General features: G+C 55.0%; 9 protein-coding genes across 9 annotated transcripts; 4 read left to right on the forward strand and 5 right to left on the reverse strand.

Moving 5' to 3' along the window:
* Positions 1 to 1160: 1160 nt before the first annotated feature.
* On the forward strand, positions 1161 to 1838 carry COL26b_005798 (uncharacterized protein; the record flags this gene model as incomplete). Its single annotated transcript, XM_053178633.1, has 1 exon — positions 1161 to 1838. The coding sequence occupies one exon, from the start codon at positions 1161 to 1163 to the stop codon at positions 1836 to 1838; it is 678 nt and encodes a 225-aa protein (XP_053037453.1).
* Positions 1839 to 4549: 2711 nt separating this feature from the next.
* Positions 4550 to 5542, forward strand: COL26b_005799 (uncharacterized protein; the record flags this gene model as incomplete). The annotated part of the gene is made up of 4 exons (XM_053178634.1): positions 4550 to 4831; positions 4882 to 5194; positions 5285 to 5416; positions 5472 to 5542. 4 exons carry the CDS (start codon positions 4550 to 4552, stop codon positions 5540 to 5542), a joined length of 798 nt encoding a protein of 265 aa, XP_053037454.1.
* Positions 5543 to 5773: 231 nt separating this feature from the next.
* On the reverse strand, positions 5774 to 6340 carry COL26b_005800 (uncharacterized protein; the record flags this gene model as incomplete). Its single annotated transcript, XM_053178635.1, has 1 exon — positions 5774 to 6340. One exon carries the CDS (start codon positions 6338 to 6340, stop codon positions 5774 to 5776), a length of 567 nt encoding a protein of 188 aa, XP_053037455.1.
* A 1684-nt stretch (positions 6341 to 8024) lies between these two features.
* COL26b_005801 (uncharacterized protein) lies at positions 8025 to 9176 on the reverse strand (the record flags this gene model as incomplete). Its single annotated transcript, XM_053178636.1, has 1 exon — positions 8025 to 9176. One exon carries the CDS (start codon positions 9174 to 9176, stop codon positions 8025 to 8027), a length of 1152 nt encoding a protein of 383 aa, XP_053037456.1.
* Positions 9177 to 10526: 1350 nt separating this feature from the next.
* Positions 10527 to 12329, reverse strand: COL26b_005802 (uncharacterized protein; the record flags this gene model as incomplete). The annotated part of the gene is made up of 1 exon (XM_053178637.1): positions 10527 to 12329. One exon carries the CDS (start codon positions 12327 to 12329, stop codon positions 10527 to 10529), a length of 1803 nt encoding a protein of 600 aa, XP_053037457.1.
* A 474-nt stretch (positions 12330 to 12803) lies between these two features.
* Positions 12804 to 13835, forward strand: COL26b_005803 (uncharacterized protein; the record flags this gene model as incomplete). The annotated part of the gene is made up of 3 exons (XM_053178638.1): positions 12804 to 13239; positions 13352 to 13578; positions 13686 to 13835. The coding sequence occupies 3 exons, from the start codon at positions 12804 to 12806 to the stop codon at positions 13833 to 13835; spliced, it is 813 nt and encodes a 270-aa protein (XP_053037458.1).
* Positions 13836 to 14144: 309 nt separating this feature from the next.
* On the reverse strand, positions 14145 to 14942 carry COL26b_005804 (uncharacterized protein; the record flags this gene model as incomplete). Its single annotated transcript, XM_053178639.1, has 1 exon — positions 14145 to 14942. The coding sequence occupies one exon, from the start codon at positions 14940 to 14942 to the stop codon at positions 14145 to 14147; it is 798 nt and encodes a 265-aa protein (XP_053037459.1).
* A 2890-nt stretch (positions 14943 to 17832) lies between these two features.
* COL26b_005805 (uncharacterized protein) lies at positions 17833 to 20952 on the forward strand (the record flags this gene model as incomplete). Its single annotated transcript, XM_053178640.1, has 3 exons — positions 17833 to 20158; positions 20215 to 20438; positions 20494 to 20952. The coding sequence occupies 3 exons, from the start codon at positions 17833 to 17835 to the stop codon at positions 20950 to 20952; spliced, it is 3009 nt and encodes a 1002-aa protein (XP_053037460.1).
* A 480-nt stretch (positions 20953 to 21432) lies between these two features.
* COL26b_005806 (uncharacterized protein) lies at positions 21433 to 23166 on the reverse strand (the record flags this gene model as incomplete). Its single annotated transcript, XM_053178641.1, has 2 exons — positions 21433 to 22060; positions 22097 to 23166. 2 exons carry the CDS (start codon positions 23164 to 23166, stop codon positions 21433 to 21435), a joined length of 1698 nt encoding a protein of 565 aa, XP_053037461.1.
* Between the last annotated feature and the right edge of the window lie 478 nt (positions 23167 to 23644).

Genomic DNA, 23644 nt, shown 5'->3' on the forward strand with positions numbered 1-23644 from the left:
TCAACTTCCCAATTAATTAATACATCTGGGACCGTTTCAACAGATGGAATAGTTGACCACGTTGAATCATAAGTCGGACTACTGCACCACATCGGGAGCCAGAACCGGGGCCGGATCTTCGTAGCCACCAAGTACGACTCGCGATTGATTGTTGTGTCGATGGCTGTAAAGTAATGACGCCGAGAGCCCACATGATGAATGGAATGATTTACGACATGTGCCCGAAGGTGTATGCTCGAAGATTTTATTCCACATTTCCAACGAACTTCGAAGTATCTTGGTTCGAGATAGAACTCCATCCATATCATGAGTCGTATTTCTGTTGGAAACTGTGAGAATTTGGGAAAGGCTGAAAGAGGCCTTGCAGTGGACATCCCCGAGTTAGAAATCTCAGTTGCCGTAGAGTTGATTTCCATCATGATTCAAATCAGCCCGTCTGGAAGCGAGCATGGGCGATGGAAAAGGTCGATGAAAGAGTTTTGCTAGCCGGGCAGTGTCAGCTGGCTATTCGGGCAGTGTCCCCTATGACTTTGATCGTAGCGTACCTAATTCTTCGATAGGGACGATGGTAGTAGAGAAAACGAAAGGGGTAGCGACGAGTTGCGATGATAAAAGACGATGATAGGACAGAAGGATCAAACGCGTGTGTCGTCGAGACTGCCGGAGTAGGCAACTGACAGTCGGCTAGCGAATCTCGAATGAAACCGCGAAATATGTTGGAAATCAGGATGGAGCAAAAGAAAGCAAAGTTTTGAGTACATTTCATCGGCTTGAATCACGTGCTGTCGAGACATTCGCACCACTCATTCCTTAGAACCACCCTTTGGGATGCGGTTGTTGCTCAAGGTCAAAACTCAAAAAGGCCGCACGCGTCTTCTACCTTGCTGCATTTCTCATCCCGAATCTCTCAAATAACTATCAAACACCCAGAATCTTTCTTATAACCGTTAGCAATAGAATGCAGCCGCACAAGTCCGGTACCGGACGGCGTGTTAACAGCTTCCCTTGCTAATTACACCCTAAATGCTTACGTGAACACCAAAGCTCCAGGCATTGCCGAGTCTTTAAATTCAATGCCAATCCGCTGGAATATCATCTACCATTTCTCAGTGACATATTCTCTACTTGCGTATACCCAGAATACTTCTTTGCCTGCAACTATGTCCACCACAACTTCACCGTCGTTCACTCCTAAAGCCATCATCTTCGATCTCCTAACGGCGCTGCTTGACTCATGGACTATATGGAATGCTTCGACGCCAACAGGGACGGCTGAGGAGGGCCGCAAATGGCGAGAACGTTATCTGGAATTGACCTTCGGTCAAGGAGCATATGCCCCGTACGAGGCTTTGGTGATGCAGGCTGCGGACGACGTCAACTTGCCACGATCTGCACCCGAGGCTCTGATCAGGGACTGGCCCAACCTGGCGGCATGGCCAGAGGTTGGCGATGTCCTGTCGCGTTTGCGGAAGAAGGGCTACAAGCTCGGCGTCGTCACGAATTGTTCCAGAGAGGAGGGCAATATGGCGGTGAAAAATGTGGAGAAGGCGGTTACGGAGAACGGGCAGAGGAACTTCAGGTTCGACGCGGCTATCACAGCTGAGGAGAGCGGGTTCTACAAGCCGGTGCTCCAGGCATACCATGCCATCTTACCTGAGCTTGGAGTTTCGGCGGACGAGGTACTATTTGTGGCTGGGAGTAACGGAGATGTCGAGGGTGCAACCGAGGCAGGTTTCAAGGTTGTCTGGCACAACAAGATAGGCCTACCTAAGAAGGGTCATGCGGAGCCGCTGAGGGAAAGCAGGACATTGGATGAAGCATTCAAGGATTTTATGTGAACTTTCCATCGACTTTAGGCTAGCCTTACTATCCGGGTAAATAATCGAGATGAATCTTGGGAAGCTTGACCTAACAGGTTCCAAGGCGACGGGTTGCTAATGTGCGAAGTGGTTAGGCATTGTGTGTGGCCGTGAGGGTGAAACCGCCAATCTTAAGTCGGGGTGGCCATGTTTTCTTCTAGCTTACTAACTGCTCATCTTCACTATGTTCTCATAAAATCGCTGTCTGGTGAAATAAATCATCAGAATCAGAGTCGCCCAGCCTTTGACGCTTATCCTTGTTTTCATTTGCCTGTTTCCTTCTCTGAAACTCCTTGGATTGCTCTTTCACAACCTCTTCGCAGTCAAACTCTTTCGACATAGTCATGATGTAACCCTTTATCGCAACTTTTCTGTCGAAGTCCTCGCTTACGATGAGAACTCGAAGTCCCGGGGACCCAAACCTTCGCATTTTCATCGCCCATTCAGCGATGATTGGCATCTCGGTAGGGTGATTCATAGTGACTACCAGTCGGAGTGTCCTTAGGGAGGGCGGTAAACAAAAATGTGGCATGCTGCGCGCCTCCTCGGCCCAGGGATGCGGGAGAACAATTTCGAAACTGGTCAGGTTGACCAACTCTCGCAGGGGTTCCAGGGCATCGTGATCTTGCGGCTGTGAACCTATCGGCATCGAAAGTGTCTGTAGCGTACTAGCATGCCGTCGAAGTGCCCTCAAGATAAGGCCTGCTTTTTGAGTACTCATAAACGCCTTGGTTTTGACTTCTAAATGAACAAGTCTGGAGATTGATGACACAACGTGCTCTGGTGCGTTGGATTGGGGGCGACTAGCGTCCAAGCTGAGCCTGCATGTGGTCAAATTTGGAGCTTTGAAAGGTCGTGAAGGATTAAAGGTGATCCCGCTTGTCTCTAGACTCGTAAGACTTGGTGCTTCGTCTAGAATGTGTTGAATTCCTTCGTCTCTAAAGAAGTTCTCATGAGGCATTTTCAGCAGATGTAAATGTCGAAGATTCCTAAAACGTGGCGGTCGAATGCTCATCCCCCCTGCACCCGGGACGAGACATTTGAAAAGAGTGCTACCAACGCGCCGAAAGTTCAATTCGAGGCTCTCTACATTGATAGCCCGAAGTGCCAGGATTTCAGTGGCCAGGTCAATGTTGTTATGCGATTGAGCCCAGCCATCTGGTAGTTCAGCATTCATGTCGGAAGCCGAACGAACTACGACAGCGGCGTCCTCTTCTGACATGTAGTCATCGGCAGATATAGGCTCACACACCAGCCGCCTGACATATTTCGATCTTGTTGGGCGTGAATCCCAACATCTCATGATGGACAGAAGCTGTCTAATCGTGGGCTGCGGAAGCCAAACAAAGCTGAAAAGAAACGGCTCCGCTAAGTCTCTGAGTGTGTGGCTCGTCCGGCAAAGAGCAGCCATGGCGGCCAAATCGCAATGCAGACGGGCCACATCAAGAGTGTTATCGCCACAAATTTTGCGATCATGGACAGATTGGTACCTTCCACGATCGGGATCAGCGAACTGTGAAATGACGTGTAGGAGGATTTCCGCTGGCAAGTCGAGAAGGTGAAGCATGTTGGCCAAACAGCATAATGTAAATGACACACCATGTGTCGGGCAGGTCGGATTATGCGCTTTTTTCGAGTGCTGCTTGAGGTGAACTTTTATCGAGTTGTCCTCGAGGTGTCAGCTGTTGTTTGCAAGGTCAGTTGACTCGCTCACAGCGAGATCGGCATCTAGTAAGGTCGTCAGTAGCCCCGCTACACAACCTAGCTGCATGGTCACCTCTCTTGTCGTTTGCTTGGATGCCACAACGGAGAACCTGAGATGAACTGGAATTGATTCTTGGTTGCCTTTTGTGCTTAGTATCGAGAAATATAACTAGAGACTTGTTGATTTAGGCAAGTCCCACTCAGCCGTTATTTTCCGTCAAGCCGATCTCGGCAGGTGCGTTCAACTTCGCGAGATGAGGAGTGCGATTGACAAATTTTGCAAGACAGCTCAAGAATTCTACAGACTCAAGCAGAAACAATTGAATAATGCATCAGCACGGGATTCAGCACAGGGAATCAATTAGTTTTGGTGGAGAATCTCCCGGGGCTTTGGTAAAAATGCAGAGGCTTTTTTGTTGAATGATGGCCAACTCGGATTAGATGTAGACATTAATTTATGTAAAAGTTGCACCTTGCAACATTCGAGTAATCCGAGTTTTTTTAAAAAGGGGGAAAAAAAACCAGCTAGAAATGACACGGATAAGTCTGTAGGTGGTCAGGATAGAGATCAGAGCCTGGGAAGCGGAGAGAAGATAGTCGAGCAGCTTATCTCCAGCAAACCAATTAACCGATGTATTGATTACGTTCAACACCAGAGCCGATGATGAGTAACGACGCCAGTTTAAGATCTCTGGGCTAACTCACTTAACTCCGGCAAGTCAAGTACTTCGGGCATGTTTTGGCCGGTCATACTTACTTTGGTCCGTTGCACTTCAAGTTTCTGAATGGTATCTCCATGTCCGTGGGCTCTTTGTTTGCGGCGCCCTTGAAACCCCGCACCAACGTCGGTGCCGAGCCGGCATCGATCTTAAACTCCCCGGCCCCATCCAAGACTACCTCAACTCGAGGAAACAACTCAAAAGCTCTACTAAACCTGCCCTCGATTGTGTTTCAATAACCAAATCGAAAGCCTTCGATTAACCAAAATGGCCCAAACCAAGTCCGACGATCAAGAGTACCTCGCAAAGCCACCCGGGCCATGCTGCTTCACAGGCACCATCCATGACGGCAACCCCGCCGGAAAGGTTGAGGACATAATTGAGGTGCCGACTTACGTCGTCCGGCCTGCCGACATGGGTTCCTCTCCCAACGGTCACGTCGTGCTCTACTTCCCGGACGTGTGGGGCCTCTCGGTCAACGCCAAGCTGCTGATGGACGGCTTCGCGTCCGCCGGGTACACGGCGCTTGGCATGGATTACTTCCGTGGTGTGGGTACATCACTCCGAGTCACAAACCGATACTAATCATCGGAACATAGGACCCCATTTCCAAGTACCGCACCAACAAGTCTGATCCGCTGCCGCCCGGGTTTGATCACGCTGCTTGGCGCACGAAGCACTGGACGTTTGCAACTGAGAACGTGCCCAAGTGGACAAATGCTGTGCGCGGGAAGTTTGGCGGCCAGGTGGCCGGCACGGAGACCCGCTATGCTTGCACGGGATACTGCTTCGGTGCACCATTTGTATGTGATCTTCTCGCTGGTGCGGCCGGAGATGGTGAGCCAGTGGTGTCGGCCGGTGCATTTGCCCACCCTACGGCCTTGAAGGAGGAGCATTTCTCAAATCTCAAGAGTAGGTTTTCCGGGGCAAGCTTCATCTAGATGATTTGAGGACTGACGTGACTAGAACCGTTGCTGCTTTCTTGTGCTGAGAATGATCAAGCGTTCAACACCGAGTCTCGACGGAAGGCCATCGACGTTCTTCAGCGCGAACAGAAGGCCTACCATGTGCAGCTTTTCTATGGCGTGGGGCACGGGTTTGCTGTGAAGGGCGACCCTGCTGATCCGTATCAACGTGAGTTTGTCCCGTTCTTGAGTGAGCACTGTTCGCTAATCTCATTTCACATTAGGCTGGTGCAAAGAGCAAAGTCTACGTGCTATGATTGACTGGCTTGATCTTTGGTTGGTGACAAAGCAGTAAAAGTCGCGGGATTATCAGAAGGTATGCAAATTTAGCAACGGAGAGAAGGTCGCCAGGCAGCGAATTCTCGCTGCAGGGACTGAATGAGAAGGATGTTTTGACATGCAATAAAGCTGCGAGACTACAATCACTAGTGAATTGTTTGGTCATAATTGGTGATGGTTCTATTTCGTTATTGTAAGGCGCCCTATCGTTTCCAAGCAACCCCGTACACCGAAGCAGAAGCACATCCTATGGCGGTGTGACCTTCATCATCGCCGCCACCAACATATCAACCTGATCACCAGTGACCTTGGTAGCCGAAGTCTTGAAACCCTCGTCAAATGGGAACCTCTCCTGCTCAAACATGACGTTCATGTACTTAGTCGGCGCCTGGGGGTTCTGGAAGTCTCCCGCAAGAACACCCAAGATAAATGCAGACTCGGCGAACGACAGCTTCAGCTGTGCCTCCGTCATGTTGAATGTCGGGTTTGTCTTCATCGCCACTGCAACCCTGTCCTTGCGCGCGATGGCCATTGTCTTTGTATCAATCGTCTCCCCGGTGAAGTGCGCCTTGACCCCGTTCCACACACGCGCATCAAACTTGTTCGCGTTGCCAGTCACGGCGACGTCTTCGCGCGAGAGACTTCCGTCGTGCTCAATGACGTTGTGTTTCTCCATGTCTTTCAGGTTGACCGTGCTCGAGTTGCCGGTAGTCGAGATGGGGAAGGTTGGTTCTGCAAGCTTGACGGTGACCTTCTCGTCGATGTTGAGGGCCTTTGTGAAGGCGAACTTCAGTTGCTCCATGTTGATGTTCATTCCGTCTCGTGGAAGGTAGCCATGGTTAGCTAATGCGTTGAGGACGGGGCATGGAGATCTGTTGGCGTCCAAGGCTGGGACTTTGAAGGGAAACTGGGGGTCTTCGGCGAGGGAAAACGCCAGAGCGGAGCGTGAGATTCCTCCCAGAAGCAAAAGAGCGACGTAGCCCTGCATTTTGGTTCAATGAATGTTGGAAATGCGTAGTTGGTGAGCGTGTAGTATGCAGGTGCTGTTACATGGATTCCGGAGCAAAGTCTTCGGCCGAGAAAATAAGTCAAGATGGCCCGAAGAGGATGATACTGTCTTAAATGGGATTCAAGAAAGTTGATCCCGCCTAACAGCTCACAATGACGAGTCAACGCTCTCGAGCAGAATATTAATATTCAAAGGGATATAGTAAACTCTCCAATCCCACGACGCCGGCATGTTTCCAACCGAATGCTTAATCCGCAGGCGAGAAGTGAGGGAACGGCACTGCGCTTTCTTTACCCAAGTACGGGTCGCTCCGTCGGACCTTTCCTAAAGTCCTTCTTACACACTGAAAATGCCGTGGGTAAGGTTAATTAGAGAGATTGTGCTGAGGATGGGGATTTAGGAAAGGGCGAAGAAACATGTTTAACTCTGTCCAACGGTCTTGGTCAAACATGAGGTGTTTTGCCTACTAGTATGAATAGAGTTCAGCAACGCCAAGCTTGTTTGTAGTGCTTCATCCCATGTCTTCTAAAGCATGTGTAAATGCTTAAATGTTCGGAGCAAGCCGATCCGCGAGGCGCACGGAGAGTCGGACGAAAGGGCTGAAAACTCCGCAATTGGGCAATCCGGGGCAGCTGGTCGGGCAGATGGGAGCATAGACTTCCAACTTGCACAGCTAGCGCCACCGGACGACGCCATCTGAAGCATCTCAATGCCAAGAAGAGAAATGGCTTCGGCCGATTTCGTGTATTGCGTGATTCAATTGGTAAACGGCCAAGAGGGGGCTGTCAACAAGTGATGGGCAACTCTCTTGCGATTTATGAGATTGATGCTATACGCGGGCAGAAAAAGCTCAACTTTCCGCAAAGCTGTCTGCTCTGGGTAGTTACCTCATCGAGATTCAATGACTGTTGATAACAGATCATTAATCACAGCTGTGAAACCAGCGCCTCTCAAATTCATTGATCATCACGGTACAATAATCGCAGACAGCTATTGTGGTCTTCATAAATGTCTACTGCATTGAACAGTGGGAAGAAAAGAAACCTGAGACATCTTTTCAGCCAAGACGTCTCCAATCATGAAGTCGTATTCTGTCTTGTGAGTCAGAGTAGTACTGTTCCAAAGGTTGCCTGTGCCACGCCTGAAACTTCAGAACATTATGAGAGACTCATTTACTATAAGTTACTAGAAGTCGGAAACGAAACAGAAAGTCAGACAATGTGGGGTTCGCAGTAAGGACAGCTAACCAGAAGCAACTCACCAATCATCATTACTCGTAGGTCATAGTCGACGTACAGTCACTTGCAAGTAAATATTATAGTCGGTTTAGTGTATTTGCATGAAGTTGAGCGAATGCTTTTCATACCAATGTGTACAAGAGACACCTTGCCATTTCATTTGTCGCGTTGTAACTTGTAGACACCAACTTATAGACACCATCATGACACATTAACAGCGTCAACACCACTCCAACACACTTCATGGCGACTCATTTCCTGAGATATTGCAAGTTGACCGGTGTGATCGGCTCTCCGCCGCCCAAAATAGCCATGATGTTCCTCATACTCAACTCCTCAAACCCAGCATGCGTCTCAACCGTCCCGCCGGCATTATGACAAGTCAGCATTGCCTTCGCCCCCGCCATAGCTACCAATCGCGGGTGCGGCTTCGGCTCGTTCTCGTGAACATCCAGCGCGACGGCGCTCAAACGTTCATCCTCAAGCGCATCCGCCAGCGCCTCCTCGTCCACAAGACTGCCCCGCGCGATGTTGACGAACCGCGCCCCGGGTTTGAACCACGCGAGCGACTCCTTGGTGATGACCTTGCCTCCCGCCGGCGTGCACAGAACAACGCAATCCGAGCTCTGCAACAGCGCCTCCAACGTCGGATGGAACGTCGCCTTATACGCCCCCTCCGTCGCCTCGTCCTTCCTGATCAGGTCGAAGTAATGCACCGCCATCCCAAATCCCACACCGAGCCTCTGCGCGATCTGCTGCCCAATGTTGCCGAAGCCAACGAGTCCCAGCACCTGACCCCGCAAAGTATGCGATACCCCCGTCGCCCGCGCGTGGCAGTCCCGGAAGGCGGCTTCGTCGCCCGCGGCCCCCATGCACCATGGTAAGTGCCTGAAGGTCGAGATGACCATGGCGACCGCGAAATCCGCGACGGCCTCCGCGGCCGCCAGGCCGGAGTTGCAATACACCACCCCGCGCTCGCCGAGGAGCTGGGTGTCGGCCCAGTCGAAGCCCGCGCCGGCGCTCGCGAAGACGCGGCAGGAGGGCGGGAGGAGCGGGACCAGCTCGGCGTCCCACTTGCCCATTTCGCCGCCGGTGCCCCAGAAGGGTCGGAAGACGGCGGAGAAGTCGCCCCACTTGCGGTCCCGGAGGGCGGCGGCGAAGGCGGGGCGCTGGCGGTCCGGGGTTGACGGGCGGATGACCTCGAATTGCGCGGCGAAGGCGGCGTACGTGTCCGGGTTGTATTTGATGGGATCGCCGATATGCAGGACCTTGGGCTTTTGGGTGCTGGGCAGGGGCGCTGGGGCAGGTGAGAGAATGGGTTGGGGCTGGTGGGGGGATGCAGAGCGCGGCGTTTGGGCGGCTGGTGTTGCCGGGGGATAAGGCGTATTGTTTGGTTCTGCCATGATTTGCGACTGAGTTGATTGAATTTGAAAGTGAAGATGGGAGTGAGGGTTTTGGAGCCGCGCAAGTTGGGTCGCGATGCGATAGATATGGGATGACAAGGGTAGCTCCCGATAGCTGGGCTAGTGAGAACAACTGATGGGAGATAATGCAGCCACGTGGGTAAACCACTTGAAGTCGTCCGATAAGGCTGCGACAATGGAAAAGGGTTCACATGCAATGGGTGGCCGATTATCCGCTATTTGGAGTGACACGAGAGCAAGGCAGCATTGGTGGAATCACGATTGGGGTGGTCGGTGAGGGGATGAGGCGAGATTGGGTGCGTCTTGCGCCTCTTGGAGGTGAACTCTCCCGATCTTGACCGCAGGATGGTCTCTCCACTCGCCCGGGCCGGTTCGCGTGCTGGTTGTGACACTTTCTTATTCTGTGGTGCGTTAAGCTGGGCTTCCACTATGTTTGGCTGGTTCAGATAACGCAAATTGCTTTGACTTCCCAAGATAACCATTCACCAGTCACAACCTTAAGAAGATTGCTTTGGCCTCCTAAGGACATGCTATTTGGTGGTATCTGGCTGTAATCGCCCATGATTTCCTAGAACATGAAATCGTATGAATTTGAACAACACTGGCCACAAGTGTTCGCGGGGAACAGCAAACCCAGCAGACCCCGCCGCGGGGGTGCAGCAGGGCAAAGTTGTGGGGTGAGGATGACGATCGGTCTAGGCTCGCCCAGCTGAGGCGGCTCTTGGCTATTTTCCCGACTTTTGCATCTCAGCCCATCCGTGTGGGGGGCAGGTGACGGCTCTGGGGCCCCGCGAACGTTAGCTGATGTATGAATGGTCTGATAATCTCTCCATCAGCAAGACGCTGCTGTCTCGACCCAACACGCGGTGAGATTGACCGAGGTGGTTTGCTCGAAGATTATCCATCAATCGATTTACTTAAAAAATATCCAGATAAAAATATGTGTCGCTCAAACAATAATCTGCCTAGATTGCCATAGTCCTATTGCCATGCTGCCTATTTCAGCCGGTGTCTGGCTTAGACAGACACCGGCTGCGTACATCGCCGGCCCGGGTCCGATGGTGTTGGCATCATTGGTGGCACATGGTTCTCTCTTTTTAATCAATGCCTCTATTATCAGAGGGATTTCAAGCAGCACTGTATTCTACGATACCCATTTATCGTGCGACGTGTTGTGCATGTTCTTCCGAGACCATCCCTGGGCCACAGACAGGTCTCGAATTCCCTTCCCATGGCGTTCCGTGGCATCCAACCTGAGCCAAGCCATCCTGATCCTGATATCTTACCAACGCCGTGCTTCCCAAGTAATCAATAAAATCCACAGGCAAGTTAAGCATCTGCCTTGACCGCCGGCACCTCTTCAGCCTTCTGGGCATCATCTGCCTTGGGCTTCTTGCGAATCAGTCCGCCACCCAGCACATTCACAGCCGGGGTCTCTTCAGCTTTCTTCTCATCCGCAGCCTCCTCCGTCTTGGGCTTCTTCCGAACGAGCCCGGTCGCAAGGACGTTAACCTTGTTGGCCGGCTCATCCTTTGCAGCATCATCGGGTCGCTTACGCTTAATCAAGCCGGACAGGTTATTCACCTCTCCAGCAGACGACTCGTTTGATACCGGCGCAGGAATCTCGCGCTTGCCCACCACATCTAGGCCCCAGGTCTCACCCATGCCGACCTCGTTGATCCAGCGGCGGGTGCTGCCAGTCGCGAGCTCCAGCTTCGAGAAGTCGAGGTGAAGAAGTAGCTCGTTCGTCCGTTTGTAGCCGGCCTCATCGACGATCCGGCGACCACGACCTTCAGCTGGCCAATAATAATACGCTGTGGAGATGGGCTTGTCGAGTAGGTAGTTGCGCTGGTGCTTCTTGATGCGAGGTTGACGGGTCATGACGATGCCGGTCTTCTTCTTTTTCTTCTGGCTCTTCTTGTCGTCAGCCTTCTTCTCCCCTGACTTCTTGGTCGGCGTCCCTGATGGCGACACGGGGAATAGCTTTCGCGGAGTCGACATGGGAGTGGTGGGCCGGACTGCCTTCTGACGGGACGGGGTCGTGGGTGGGTTGGACGGGTCGAACGACGGGTTTGGCGTGGGCAAAGTCGACGCTGCGCTTTCGCGCCGGGGCTGCTCATCCAAAGTCTCAGCTTCAGGGTCAAAAACTGCCCAGATGAAGCCCGTCAAACGTCCGCTCGAGCACTCTTGTCTGAAAGCCATCATCTCCCAGAACGTCTCAAGCGTCTTCACGCTCTTCCACAAACCAGTAGTCTTAACTTGTTTCGACTTGCCAGCCTCCTCATCTAGTTCATCTCTGAATCGGGACTTGGGATCGTCAGGGAATCGAGGGATGAGACACCTGGCCGGGACCCAGTCGTACTCCTTCGTGTAATGCGATATCTTCTCGAGAGCATGTCCCAGCACCCAATTGGCAGCACTCTTCGGTCCCCGGGGAATGAAAGCTTTCGTCTCGTAGTCGTCAAGGCCTGGAATGACGAGGTATCCTTTCACGGAACCCCATGGATCGCCATTGCCCACGGGAGGCTTCTCGAGGAGTGGGTCCAGCACCTTGCACCACCACTTGACGAGCCCCCTATCATCCAGCACATGCTTGCCGCTGTAGTCGACACTGCCGGGAAAAAGATATTGGTTCTGGGCGCGGGCGAACAGGCTGACGACTGTTTGGATGCCCTTGCGTCGGCGCTGCTCGACGAGGTATGTGACAAAGGCGCTGCTGATTTCCTTGACCGGGGAGGTTGTGCCTTTGGGAAGGTTGAGCAGCTTCAGGTAGCCGGTCGAATCCGCTTTGGCGACGAAGATGGTGCTCGAGTAAGCAGTCGTGTAGATGTACACCTCCAACGCCAAGACGAGAACCTGCTTCGCGTCGGTGTCCTTGGTCGTAATGTCTTTCGAGGTCTCGTCGGTCGTCTTTGGCCGGGAATCGATCGAAATGGCAAGGAAGTGCTTCTCGCAAAAAGTCCTGTCATCTCGCTCGTCTGGCGGCGCAGAGTAGAGTGCCTGCGACTTGGTGGGCGGTGTCGAGAGGTGGTAGACGCCGAACCGGTAGCCCTTTGGCAGGACTGCCGCCAGCTTCTCAACGAGCAGAGCGCTGCTCTGGGCGGTGGTTTTAGCTCGATTCGGTGTCGCCATGATGGATCAGAAGCAAAATATCGACGGGAGCCAGTTCTTCCCTAGCAATTGTCATACCATCGTAGTTGCAAAAAGCGCAAACGTCGTCGACCAACAAGCGAAAAAAAGGAGCCGTGTCTGCCAAACCCGTTCGACGCGTCGCTGACGGGAGCTGCTCCCTTCACATGCGTGTCAGAGTGGGGTGGAGACGCGAGTGGAGATTGAAATGTGAAAGGGAACGGAAGCTGCAACGTTCAGGGGGCCCTGCCGTTGGTTCGCACGGAAGCCCGCCAGCCCAGCCCATCACCAAAGCGGACTAGCGCCGGGGCTCGCATGATCCTCGCTCCGCGCGAAGACACGTGACCTTGAAAGTGGCCCGTGCAGCAGACCATCGCGAAAAAGTTCTGGAGCATCATGATGAAGCTGCCAGCTCCAGGCGGGATAAAAACCACCGGACCAGCACCACGATCCCGCAGCCAGCCGCCCGCCCTCCCAATGGCTACCACCACCTCCCGGTCAGCATACGGCCTCACGAGGCATGCCCTCAGGCATTGCCAATCGGCGCCCCGAGTTGCGTCCGCAGCATCCTCCCCCGCCCCGCAGTGCCTGCTCGCCGCCCGAACATTTGCGACGGCCGCCGCCGACAGCAAGATCAATGAACTGCCGAGGAGGGACGACACGTCGGAGCGGCCAAGATGGTCCTACACACCCGAGGGCATGAAGGCGCCCTTCTCACCGCACATCACTATCGACCCCAGGCGCAAGGTCTGGAAGGTGAACAACGACCCCAAGGTGCTGGACGAGATGTACGTGCGGTTTTTGGGACGGGGCGGAGACAGCATGTTGCCTGAGGAGGTCAAGTGGCTGGCGGTTACACACAAGAGCTTCGACCAGGGCCGCAGAGGTTTCAACGACAGGCTGGCATATGTCGGTAGGTTTTTTTCCCTCTCAGTGATTTGCTCTGGGCCTGGGGGAATTGGGAGGTTTGAAGCGAGAAGAAAGGATGTAATCGAAGCTGACTCGGCGTTTGCGTTCGCTTCCAGGTCGTCAAGCCATCATCTTCGAGACCACAAAAAGCATAGTGGCGGCAGAGAAGGAGGGCGCCATCGTCCCAGACGAGTATGGCCGTGAACCGTTCCAGCACCCGGCCCTGGCCCAGGTCGATAACCTCAACGTCGAGATGCCGGTCAAGGTCGTCAACAAGGAAAAGATTGAGCAGTTGGCCTTCGATGCGGGTATCGACAAGGTTTTGCGGTGGAAGCCGGCAAAGGTAAGCGCCGATCTCACCAACCGTCTCATGAGGCATGCCCCCTCTCAGGGGCGGAAACAAAACACACGCACACGTACACGTATGACTAACGAAGAAACGTTCCTCAGCCTGAAAACCTTGCCGGATCAGGTCAGCAGATTGTGCTCAACTCGGCAGTCTTTGCCATTGTAGGAGCCATCACCCTCCAGCACGGCGCCGATGTGGCAGGCAGAGTTATCAGGGAGAGAATATTGAAGCCGCTCTCACTCAGGCAATAACGCCGAGGGAAAAGAGAGACGTCTGTTGTATCATAGGTGTAAAACATTGATGAAAAAGATATCATCCCAATAACGCAACGCAATGAGAGAGACCGACGAAGTCACATTTCGTCATCAACTTTTTGCTTCTTTCCCCTTCGCATGACGCTGTGCCGACACCGGGCCGTGAGGAAGTTGTGGTAGCAGACAAGGAAACCCGCGAACAGTTATAGAAACCTACCCCAAAGGGGGGCAAGAGGAGAAGCATCGACGCTCGCCACTCATACCGTTAACGGCGCCGTGGTCAGGTGCATGACATGGGAAATCAACTCATACCGTTAACGGCGCCGTGGTCAGGTGCATGACATGGGAAATCTTGCGGTCCGGAGGCTGCCATGCCAGCTGGAGCACCCGGCCTGTTGCCGACGAGTCGAGTGCTTTCTGCACGGTGGTGCTGCGGAAGCGCGTGCTCATCTCCACCGTAACGAGGTCGTCGACCACACGCTGTTCTACGTCTTTGCTATGAACCAGAGTTCTCCTCACTTCGCTGTTGCTAAAGGTCCTCATCAGCATGCGCGAGTGCGACGCCCAGTCGATCATCTGCATGCCCTCCCGGCCAATCTCGCCCGCGACGGCATGGATGTAGCCCTCTCCCAGTGGACGGACCATGTCTGACGTATCAGCGGTGCACAAAACAAAGCTTTTGAGGAAGGCCAGCGATTCGCTCAGAGTGGCCATCCCGAAGCCGGGGTCTGGATTGACGTCCCTGATGCCCTGGGCCCCGTAGTGAGCCACGCCCTCGTGGTTGGGATCGTAGGCCAGGAGGTCGCTGGCAAGGATGGCCACCGAGCGGGTGGCTCCCTGGTAGAGGACGAGGTCCCAGTCGGGGTTGATGTAGATGCGGTCCCACGCCGGGTTTCGCTGATTCAGGGACGGGCGGCCGTGGCTGTCAGGATCGGGAGAGCGCATGGGCAGGTGGATCCTGAAGAAGGCCAGCGCCTCGCGGCGGGATTCGGAACACACGCGGAAGAGGACGGGGCTCCTGTTCTCGCAGTACCAGTGGGCGTTGCATGCAACATTGCCAAACTCGTTGCCGGAGGTCTCATTGCCGGGCACGTTGCAGTCCATGGAGCCGCGAATCACGACGATGCGCGGCCAGGAGAGGCACATGAGCCATATCCTGCAACGCAACTCGTAGGGCAGTTCCGGAAAACGGTGGAAGGCTGCGGTTGTGTCCGCGTTGATGTCTGCGGAGGACGCCAATGGGGACGAGGGCATCAACACCGACGATGAGCAAGGCGAAGTAGTTATTATCGGCTCACGTCCAGATGCGGCAACCCATGTGCGCAAGTCAAACCCTTTACAGGCTTTCAGATCCTTCCAAGGCGTCGGGGGCTTCACCCGCGCGGCGGACGGAGCAGGGATGGCCGTGGTTCGTTGGGTTTGATGGGCACCATGATCGTGCTCGGTCTCATCCGCGGCGTCATAACGGTCATGTCTTTGCGAAGCGCCAGATTGGTGGGTTGGGCGGACGTTCAAACCTATCGGTCGATGTGAGGGAGACGACGTCGAGCTCGAGCTTGGTAAGCCGGCCGTGTCAACAACAGCGTTGTGAGTTGGTTCCATTAGGGGGTGGTGGTGAAGCTTGGCGGCAGATAAGGTTGGACGTCAAGCAGAGTGTAAAGGCGTGACAGGTTCGACGAACGCCGACAACGGCGCTAGCAACGGGTCGGACGACGGTTGAAGGGCGGTGGAATAAGCCGCGGACGCTAGAAGGTGTCAAAGGTATCAAATGGGTGTGCAGGCGAACGAGGCCCCGTGGTGGGAGGGTGCGGCAGCGTGGTGCGTCCGGTGTATGTCGTGATGTTGGCTTCAGTGTGGGGAAACGCAGACGGGAGGCGAATGGGAAAGGAGGCTGTACAGATGTTGGAGCAGACGGCGTGTTTGACAGTCGAGCAAGGTTCCTTGAGAGAGTCGTGGTGTGTTTGTGCTTCATGATACGAACTCGGACACGATGAGCAGGTTCCCCAATCAGGCAATCAGGCGGGGGATTCGAGGCGCAAGGGTACGTACCGCGCCGGGCCACTCGACCGAGGGGAAGAGCCTCTGTGGCTGCCGGTAACGGGCCGCCATTAGTTAGGTAGCTGCTAACTGGCTGACTAAGGCTAGTGAGCCAACTGACTGTGGCTCTGTGGCTCAGTGGCTCTGAGAGCACTCTCTGCGTTCTAAGACACAGACGCTGCAATATGGATGGAGACATGTCAAGTGTCAAACATCAACCATGAGGTGGCAGGTAGGCAAGTCCCAGCAACCCGAGTACGGCTCGTTTTTGCAGGGTCTTTCCTCTCTGGGAAAGGTCTTGCGGGCATCTTGCGAGCTTTTCTTTTTTGAGAGGCTGGAGCTGTCAGCGTGGCTCAGGGACCCTGGGGCTGGCTGTCAGAGAGTGACTTGTTGCATGGCGCCTGAATGACGCTGTGGCCCACCAACACAACACAGCCAACTCCAACACTATGGGACACTAACACCGCTGCCTGCGCTGCGCTCCCCGAAGTACCTTCCCAATGGAGGGGGTTTGACGTCTTTACGCCTGTCTCTACGTCTCTCTCTCTCTCGTCTCTGCGTCTGTGTTCCTTGTCAGATCGTGTCACATCACCAACCCTCACTGCTGCCACTGAGGAACCGTTGTTGATCTGAGACGGGGGTGGCCCATGGACTGTTTCCTACCTCTACTGCGTAGTATTATCGAACATCCATGGAGCAAACAGCTTAATTCGTCCATTACATCAGCAACCACGGGTCAGCGAAAAGTGTCACTTACACCCGTCGACCAATCACCGAGTCACTGCCGCAACGTCACTCGACCGTCTGAAACTCCCATCGTGGGCCACTGCTTGACAATCGTGCTTCTTTTTTCTCTGCGCACCATATTGCATGGCAACTCTGCTCATCCCTTCTCCCTGCACATGTCACCCTCATACACACCATCAACCACCTTCTCCTATGACTGACTTGCCCTAAACAGTTCGTATCTCGTACACGTATTCAGCCCAACCTCGCATCGCACACACCTACTCTATTCAACCTTGTTTTGCTTCCCTTCCACTCTGTCTCTCACTCTCCCTCTCCTCTCTGTCGGGTCTCGGACGTGCAACCCCTGCAGACATAACTCTATCTACCTCTTGGGCTTTCTCAACCATACATAGTACATACTAACACGACAAGCGTTTTCTACCATACTCTTTAGCGTTCGGTTGACACATCTCTATAGCCTAACTGTAACCTCCCGGAAACACTCTTGGCTCCGGGAAGCCTGCCCGTCACTGACAGAACTCTCTAACCCCCCAACCCCGGTCCCCCGTTCCGACCACCGACGCCTACCTATGCGGTCTCTTCAATACCGGATGTAGTAGTAGTACATGACACCACGTAACGCGCAAGCCACCTTTCGCTGCAGTAGAAGTTGCTTCTGACGTCGTAGGACTGTATGTGCGCCTGTCAGTGGGCCACTTTCGGCCCCGGCAAAGAACGTCTGGGACGCTCGCAAGGGGGCTCCTCCTGGTTTCCACCACACAAATGTGTCCACCCCGGGCGGGCCACACCTAGGCCCCCGGTTGTAAGTCAGTCAATCACTGCCATGACCGAATGGGCCAATGGGATCTGTAAAGCAGGCGGAATCCCGCCGCAGAATGGACGACACACACCCCCTGGGGGCTTCCGGAGGGCTCCATATCACGGTGATCGTCACTCCATGTTTTAGACTCGAGATCCTACTCGACGGTGATGCATCTCTCCTATATCTCATCGTTCATCCCTCGGCGTTTCGATCCGGGTTCTTTTGTTTCTTCACCTTATCTGGTATTCTGTACCGGCTAAATTGACATAAATCCCCTTTTCCATCATCACGACTGCTGGCAGCCTCCTTTTATCTGTTTTTCGTATTTGCTTATTAGAGATACCCAGAACCCTTTCGTTTTAATGTCATCGTAGACGTTTGGTCATCTACCATTTGTCCACTACAATGGATTTCACCATGGAGATGAACAACAAGATATCACCATCAGAAGAGGCCCCGGAGAGGCAACCGCCTCCTCCTCCACCGCCCCGGAACACCTTGACGACCATCATGATAGGCTTCCTGATGGTCTTCTCCATCTTCAGCGTCGGCAGAGAGATCAGGGACCAACTGTACCCGCGTCCCAACATCAACAGCCGGACAGTGACAAAGCGGGAGTTGACCTCGTGGGGCCAGGCCCTCGACTCCATCGTTTCCGCAGAGACTATCGATGCGCTGGGCAGCGACCCCAAGCTGCGACGGACACTGATGTCCATGGTAGACTTCACCGTCGACCTGTCGGATACTCTCGCGGCCCGGTACGAGTCGCCCCAGCTCGACGAGACGAAGCAGCTCCTGCAGGACTACAAGGAGAAGATCAAGAGAAGCCTCGAGGGCTTGGGCGAGGCGGCCGACGAGACAGCAACGGAGGACTCGAGACCGGTCAAGAGACAATTTGGCGGCCTTGGTGACCTCTTCAGCTCGGCGGCCAACGCGTTAACCGGCGGGGCGACAGCACAAGCGAATGGTGCTGCTAGTGCTGCTGACGGAGGTGGTGCAGCTCCCGCTGCCCCTGGACTACCCGGCCTCCCAGGTCTCCCGGGAGCTCCTGCTCCTGGAGGAGGTGCAGGAGGTGGAGGTGGTGGTCTTCCTGGCCTCCCGGGACTTCCAGGACTTCCAGGAGCAGGTGGCGGCGCAGGCGGAGCCGGTGGTGACATCGGCGGCATCCTCTCACCCCTTCTCCAGCCCCTGAAAGACGGCCTCTCCAACATCGGCAACTCCCTCGTCAAGAACCTCGACGGTCCCGCCATGTTCCTCGGCATCGGCGTCGGCGCCGGCGCAGCCCAGGGCCTCAACCTCTCCTCGCAGGAGAAGACGATGGCCATCGCCGCCAAGGTAGCCGCGGACAACAAGATGGAAGCCACCGGCCTCAACCCAGCGATACAGAACCTCGGCGTCGGGCTCACCTCCACGCTCATCGGCTCCGTCGACATCTCCAGCCTCGGCGGCAACGTGACGAACCAGCTGCAGCCCATCGCCATGTCCCTCGCGCAGGGCCTCGGCAACGGCACCGTCGCCGGCCTCAAGCTCAACGCCAACGCGGCCGTCAGCCTCGAGCCCGTCAACGACTCCAGCATCCCCAACGTCATCGGCACCTTCGGCTTCGGGCTAACAAAGTCCGTCACCTCCAACCTCGACCTCAACTCGCTCTTCAACCAGGCCAGCAACCCCAACACCACGCGGACCATCATGCGCATCCTCCCCGCGGCGGCGTCCGGGTTCGGTAAGGGGCTGGGCCAGGGCGCGACGGTAGGCCTGGGGCTGCAGCCCGACGCGGCGATCCCGATGCAGCAGATGCCTGACGGGCAGATCGACTTTGGCGGCATCTCGCAGACCTTCGCCAAGGGGCTGACGAGCAGCTTCCTGCAGAACGGCACGGCGACGGAGCTGGTGAACAAGCTCGGCTCTTCGATGAACATGCAGAAGAACGGTGGCGGCATCCCCTCCACGATCGACTTCAATGGGCAAAAGATTGAGGTTTCCAAGGTCGCGCAGGGCTTCGCTCGCGGGTTCCTCCAGGGGGCGGGCGACGCGATCCAGGGGATGGGCGGCGTGGACTCCCTCATCAAGGGCAACGCGACGATGCCGGCCAACGGGTTGCCTGACTCCAAGGTCCAGTTCGACGACTCTCTGGGTGGAGCGGCCAGCGGGTTTGGTGTTGGTATTGGGGGACAGGGTGTTCTTGTCGTCTCTGCCCTCATCGCGAACCCCCAAGGCACGCCGATGCCTCAAGCGTCGACACCAGCACAAGGAGGAGCGCCGGCACCCGCAGCGCCAGCAGCGACGCCGAGTAACCCTCCCCAGCGCCGTGGACTTGGTCTCGTCCCGCGCCAGGACAACCAGAACGTGCCTCCCGTGGTGTCCGTCAACACGACGAACGGCTTCAACCTCTCCGTAGTGATCAATGCGCAAACGATCTCGATGGCGGCGCAGGCAGGCGTGAATGCCTTGACATGTCAAGGTGTCGGCGGTCTGGGACTCGTCTTCCTGGGTCTGTTGAAGAGCAAGACTGTCGCGCTGGACCAGTTCAACAATAACGGAAACGTGACGAAGGTGCTGAAGCAGGCCATCCCGACCGGTATCATCAAGATTGCGAACGATGGCAACTTCTACGCCATCGATGGCGGCATCGTCCGGGACTCTTTGGGCAACAATATCATTGGTGCTGCGAGTGGCGTGGAGATTAACGGGATGAAACTCCCAGGATGGATTGCTTTCCTCGTTCTTCACAGTAAGTATCCTTCTACCAACAGAAAGAAAGATTCGTGTGGCTAACCATATGTCCAGTCCTTTTCGCCATCGTTGCCTACATCAACGTCCTTCCCCTCGCCATCGGACTTGAACACGCGCGCAATATCCTGATCCGCATCAACGTTCCACACATCCTCCCCAACGTACATAGGTGGAATAACATAATGTGGCTGTTCATCATTGCGCCGTCGACCATTGTCGTCCTCATCTTCGGCGTCCTGGTCTTTGGCCAGTCGGGTCACTTCCGCACTGCCCACGGAGTACGTCCCATTCCTTCTGCGAATCCCCTAAATTGTCTACTAACACAAGAAACAGATCATCAGCCTCCTCACAACCCTCGTCGGCATCGGTGCATTCCTCCTCCATCTCGCCATCAAAGCCCGCGCGCCACCTCCGCTCCCCAACGCTCGCACCCCACCAATCCCCCTGACCGCCCTCCCAAACATCAGAGTCTACGTCAACCAGCTCTTCCTCATCCTCTCCTTCGCCTCCGTCATCAGCGGCTTCGCAGACCTGTCCTCCGTGGCGCTCTGCTTCACGCAAGTCGTCCCCTTCGACCTGGCTCTCATGCTCGGCTTCGGCCTTTCGACCGTCTTCGTCCTCGGGTCCTCCATCTCCGGGCTCGACATCGCGTTGACATTCCGCGACTTCCTCAAGCGCCGCAAGGGCGAGAAAGATATCGGCGCCATTGAAGGCGGCAAGGGTGTGATGAACGGCAAGATCTCACAACCAGTGGTCCGCGAAGAGAAGCTCAAGGGGAAGAGTTTTGCATAATTGACCCTCCTCATCAATGCGAGGCTTGAGCTGGGCTCAGCCTCGATGTATTTCTTCTGTACATATACCGGCGGCGTACATGTTTCTGGGATGGGACGACGGGGCCAGAGGTCATTGGAGTATGGGATGGAAAAGACTGGTTGAAATGCCTGTACAATGACGGACGTGTATGAGATCATGGACACGGATATACTCCCTACGTTGTGTTGTGCTGCAGAAAAAGGGCGGCCTTTACTCTCCTTATACCCGCTTGCTTCAGGAGGCAAGCCAAAAATTGCATTGTTGGTTCCCAAACACGCAGAGAAACTTTACTGTGAATACTGGCAATGCACAAAAGTGGACTGGTATTCCTAATTCTTGCTATTCGCCTGTGATCTGTTTCCCAGGCTTCTGTTCGAATGATGCCTGCGCGCAGATATGTGACCCTTACCAATCCTTCTTCAAACGCCATTAATTCATCAGCTTATCCATGAAAGTCCCCTAATCCTCGTCCCACAGATGCCAACTGCTGCTCGGGCGCACCTCGAGCGCTGATCTCCTCTTCTTTCGCGGCCCAGCTACCTCTCGTCCATTACTCAGGAAGAACTCTTCCGTCTCTCCTCCTGGAATCTGCCTGACCATACCCAACCCGGCGAGGTCCGTCTTAGTGCACTTCATCCGTAGATGGCGGAAATACTTGCGGTAGAACATTCTCTGCATCACCAAATTTTCCGCCACTTTATCAGGCAGGTAGTCTCCAAGCTGTGTCCGAAGTGCCTCGAGTGCGTTGCGCTGATTCGCCGCATCCGGAGGCTCGTAGTCGTTGCTGAGAAGCAGTCGGGGTACGTCATGGTAAAATGCGTCCTTCGCGGGGATTCCACTCGTTAGATAACCCTCGTGAATCATCCACACTGGAAACCGTGCAGCGGCGCGGTCATCCATCAGCTGAATCGCCTCTGTGTAAGATTCCAGGTTGGCCAAGCTCTTGGACAGCGGTGCGCACCCCGGCACCGGCGTCAGGTCCCATGTCTCGGGCCCGCCTCTGTCACGAGTGCCGAAATGGCGGATGCCCACACGCAAAGGGTCAAAAGCGAGACAATCGCTCAGGAAGATATCAAGCGGAATCTCGCTGCTCCAAGGGAAGGTAAATATGACTGTATCGTACTCTGGATTGATGATGACAGGCCAAGCGATCTTATTCGTTGGGTGCATCGGCAATTGCACGCGATAAAAGGCACGTGTCTCGGCACGGCATTCCCGGTTCACCCACATCAACGCGGGGAGGGTGTTGTCTGCGCTCCATGCAATGTTGGATGCAAGATTTCCCAGGGCATTTGGCGCAAAATGGATCTTCTTCAGATCGTTCATGCACCGAATTTCGACAATGCGGGGCCGTTCCAAGTAGAAGCGGAGAATTTTGGAACGGAGCTCCGGAGGCAGGCGGGAGAAGGGGTGGAATGCAGTGAGGGGTCCGGGAGCGGGTTCAGCTGCACATTCGACCTTGGTGGCTGGGGCGGGAACTTCGGACGGTTCGCTGCACACAGCTTGGGGTGCAGGAGTGCGCGGTGGGTGAGTGATGGTCCATGGTCCGTAAGGCACACCAGAGCGAAACTGGAAGCGGTCTTCGGGCTTCACGGGAGTCGGGGGTCGGTGGAGATCGACATGACGGCGCTGGCCACAGGTGGGACACGGTGCGGAGGAGGATGGAAAGTTGCCGATGGAGGCGCCGACGCTTACGCTGAGGGATGTCGAGGAGGAGGAGGACGAGGATGAGGGGACGGCGGTGGTCTGAGCGGTGGTGGAAGTCGCGGCCGAGTGCTGGGAAGCTGTCCCGGCGGTGGAGGGGTCGGAGTCCGTAAGACGATCTGACTCGCTTGGGTGCGCAAGCGTTTCTGATTGCTGCAGTGTTTGGTGACCCGTGGTGGTCTGGGTGCCCCTCTCGACGTTTCCCGCAGGCCCTTGTCCTTCAGCTATTGCTCCACGTGCAGGTGCTACTGCTCCTCCTCTTGCTGCTGCTGCTGGTGGCGTTGCTGCTCCAGGTGGTGTGGTAGTCGCACGTCGCGGAATGTCTTTGCGAGGCCGAATGCGGACCGACAACCCTCTAAGCCAAATCTTCTTCCATTTCCTCTTGAGTTGCTGCTGCTGCTGCTGTTGATGGTCTTGGTCCTGCTGAAGTGCCTGCGAATGAGAGCCAGACGGGGCGGCAATTGCATTTTTGTCCGGATCCGTCGCCATAACGGACTGAGTCGGGCGTTCCGCCCTCGTCCTTGTCGTGTCGTCTTGGTCGAGGTGGTGGTGTTCCGGGTGAGCTGAGGAAGTTTGATGTGAATCGTTTGAGTGGTGAGATGATGTTTGAGAGACGGTGGTGAGAGGAATGCCCCACGGGATTGGGGGGACGAGGATGTAACGCTCAATGAGCCATTCGGATGCCTGACGCAGGAAATGGGCGTCTTTGGCGGTGTTTCTGCTTCTTCGGGCGCGGGTTCCTGTCGCTGTCGGCGAGTTGGAGTTCGGGTGAGATGGAGGTGAATTGAGGGGAGATGCAGGTCCAGAAAGACTAGAAGAGGGAAGAAAAGAAATGTCGGCTTGAGCAGGACAGGCGGTCGCAGTGGAAGTGGAAGTTGGACGGCTGGGCGACGCGGGGGAGGGCGTGGAGGGCATGTTGGTTAAGATAGAGTTCGTCCATGTGCCCGTCCGCGTCTGGAAAGGTCAG

This window comes from Colletotrichum chrysophilum (genome assembly GCF_026319265.1).
Source record: "Colletotrichum chrysophilum strain AFK26 chromosome Unknown scaffold_40, whole genome shotgun sequence".
NCBI lineage: Eukaryota > Fungi > Ascomycota > Sordariomycetes > Glomerellales > Glomerellaceae > Colletotrichum > Colletotrichum chrysophilum.